The sequence below is a fragment of the Mustela nivalis genome, assembly GCF_964662115.1.
Source record: "Mustela nivalis genome assembly, chromosome: 2".
NCBI classification, from domain to species: Eukaryota; Metazoa; Chordata; class Mammalia; order Carnivora; family Mustelidae; genus Mustela; species Mustela nivalis.
In genome coordinates, this window is record NC_139021.1 from 82,154,612 (window position 1) to 82,157,267 (window position 2,656).

Below are 2,656 nucleotides of genomic sequence, written 5' to 3' on the forward strand. Positions count from 1 at the left end.
GACAGCATGTTTTAGAATTTGGGAGACGGAGCGCCTGGGTGGCTCAGTGGTTAAGCCGCTGCCTTTGGCTCAGGTCATGATCTCCGGGTCCTGGGATCGAGTCCTGCATCGGGCTCTCTGCTCAGCAGGGAGCCTGCTTCCTCCTCTCTCTCTCTCTGCCTGCCTCTCTGCCTACTTGTGATCTCTCTCTGTCAAATAAATAAATAAAAATCTTAAAAAAAAAAAAAAACACACACACACACAACACGACCAGGTGGTCAGTCATTTTCCCCAGTATCTACGTGAGTTAAACTCAGAGTAAGTTACCCACCTGCTCATAGAAAGAGTGCTTCGGTTTGTATAGGAAGCAACATGTGCAGTGTTAAAAACTACACGAGTCTTTGCAGAGGCCAGGGGTAGGTGCACCAGGAAGAGGAGTTTCTCGGGTTTCAGGTCAGAGTCTCCCTGTCATCTCTCGCAGGTGGCCAGAGGACCTTGTTAACTGCAGGGGCGGGGACGCCGCCTCCGGGGCTCTAAGTCCTCCCAGCCGAAAGGGGGCACCCACAGCCACGCCTTTCCTGCCAACTCCACGAGTGCTCCAGCCCCGACTCGCGCGGCCGCCTCTGGAGCCCTCAGGACAATTCCTCTTCCGGGGCAGCGCGGAGGCGCGTGCGGGACCCGGATGCAGAAGGGAGAGCAGCTATATAAGCGCCACGCAGGCCTTACGGCTTTCTCTTTGAGGAAGACGCGGTCGCAGGTTCGGCGGTGCTTTGGTCGCCCCGCTTCTGCTCCTGACTCACCGCTGTTCGCTCTCACCGAGGAACAAGTCGGTCAGGAAGCCGCGCCGCAGCCATGGTGAGGCGGGGACCGGCACCGCGTGGTTGGGGACGCGGAGGGACACGGTCCCTTCTGGGGACTGATTCCGGGATGGGAGGAAGCGGTGGGAATACGATCCTCACTTACTCTGTGGAGGATGTTGTGAGATGGTAAGGAGCCTGGGAAGCCCCTTAAAGGCGTTTCCAGGCTTTTAAAGGAAATCTGTTTCCGTTTGTGTAATGATAGGCTTTTAAAGACACCGGGAAGACACCCGTGGAACCGGAGGTGGCGATTCACCGAATTAGAATAACTCTCACCAGCCGCAACGTAAAATCTCTGGAAAAGGGTCAGTATGGTATTTTCATGGTGAGACCTTTGGGCAAAAAGTAGAATGAATTTGTTTTTGTTGCTGTACAGGATTGATTCAGGAGTCAAGTGACAAGTTTCTTAACTTAGAAAAGGCAAAGAAGGGTCTATCCTTATCTGTTAACTGTGTTTTTTAAATCCTTGTTGGCGATGAGGAGACAACTACTGTGTTGAACGATGATGACAGTTTTATACGCTATTCTGAGCCAGCATCAGCTAAAATTACTAACGCTTTGACTCTTTTGAAAGAACTGAAAAGATGCTTTTATTTCTCTGTAGTATGTGCTGATTTGATCAGGGGCGCCAAGGAAAAGAATCTGAAAGTGAAAGGACCAGTTCGGATGCCTACCAAGGTGAAGTAAATCAGAGGAGAGGGGGGGAACACGACTAAAGAAAAATTGTTGGTAAAATTTGGTTCATGTCCAGTGCCCAGTTTTCACAGCTAACTGTTGAAGACTTTGCTGCTCGTTTTCTTGGGTGGGGTAAGGTGCTTTTATAAGGGCACTGTCTTGGCTGAGGAAAACTAATTTGCGGTCATAAATTGATGGTGATTTCGGTAAAAAGGAATGATGCTCTGGGAAGTATTTACAAATGAAATAAGGAAGCAGTGGTTTTGTAGGTGTCCTAGGGATAAGCATAAAACCATAAATGCTTGGTTTCCTTTGTCTTTTGTTGCAGACTCTGAGAATCACTACAAGAAAAACTCCTTGTGGTGAAGGCTCTAAGACTTGGGATCGGTTTCAAATGAGGATCCACAAGCGGCTCATTGATTTGCACAGTCCTTCTGAGATTGTTAAGCAGATTACATCCATCAGTATTGAGCCAGGAGTTGAGGTTGAAGTCACCATTGCAGATGCTTAAATCAACCTTTTTAATAAATTGATAATCTGTTAAGGCTTGTTGACTTTTTTCCTAAATACCCACGTATTTTAGGAGTACAGAGTTGTACTAAAAAATCCTTGTCCACGTTTTGAGTACTCAAAATTAGATTACTATTCTAGGGATGGGTGGTCTATCCTGTTTTCATTGGATCTCTTAAGAGGCCAACTAAAGCAGTCGGTGCTTGACATCACCTGAAAACTAAGTTGTATTAACTAAATACATGGAGACCTTAGCATTGAATGTATGCAATGTGGTGGTTCTTAACTGGCTGCATATTAGAGCTTTTCCAAGACATTTGGGTTTTAATTCCAAACATTACACTAGAGTAAACTCAGCAAATTGTTAAATACTTTGGAAATATTGGCCTTTATATTAAGCAGTTTTGCAGAGAAGTGGTTTAATTTTAGATTAACAGATCAAAAAAAGACCCAGTATTTAAGTTATATTTATAGAACGTATATACAGGCCTTGGAGTTTCTTTTAGACTCTATGCCTTTATTTTTAAAAATTTAGAGAGCAAGACTGCTTGGGGGGCAGGGTAGTGGGAGAATCCCAAGCAGACCCCACTGAATGTGGAGTCTTACAGGGCTTAATATCACAACCCCAAGATCTT

The 2,656-nt window shown here is 46.0% G+C and overlaps 1 protein-coding gene across 1 annotated transcript; it reads left to right on the top strand.

The window, feature by feature from the left end:
• The first annotated feature begins 572 nt into the window (after positions 1-572).
• On the top strand, positions 573-2,055 carry RPS20 (ribosomal protein S20). Its single transcript, XM_082719216.1, has 4 exons — positions 573-834; positions 1,042-1,141; positions 1,441-1,514; positions 1,840-2,055. Exons 1-4 carry the CDS (start codon positions 832-834, stop codon positions 2,020-2,022), a joined length of 360 nt encoding a protein of 119 aa, XP_082575342.1. The 5' UTR covers positions 573-831; the 3' UTR covers positions 2,023-2,055.
• Positions 2,056-2,656: the final 601 nt, after the last annotated feature.

Bases quoted from the DNA above. Each gene is read 5' to 3' on its own strand.
- RPS20 (XM_082719216.1), top strand. The intron at 1,142-1,440 runs GTCAGTATGGTA...ATTTCTCTGTAG, and splicing joins CGTAAAATCTCTGGAAAAGG to TATGTGCTGATTTGATCAGG. The intron at 1,515-1,839 runs GTGAAGTAAATC...CTTTTGTTGCAG, and splicing joins CAGTTCGGATGCCTACCAAG to ACTCTGAGAATCACTACAAG.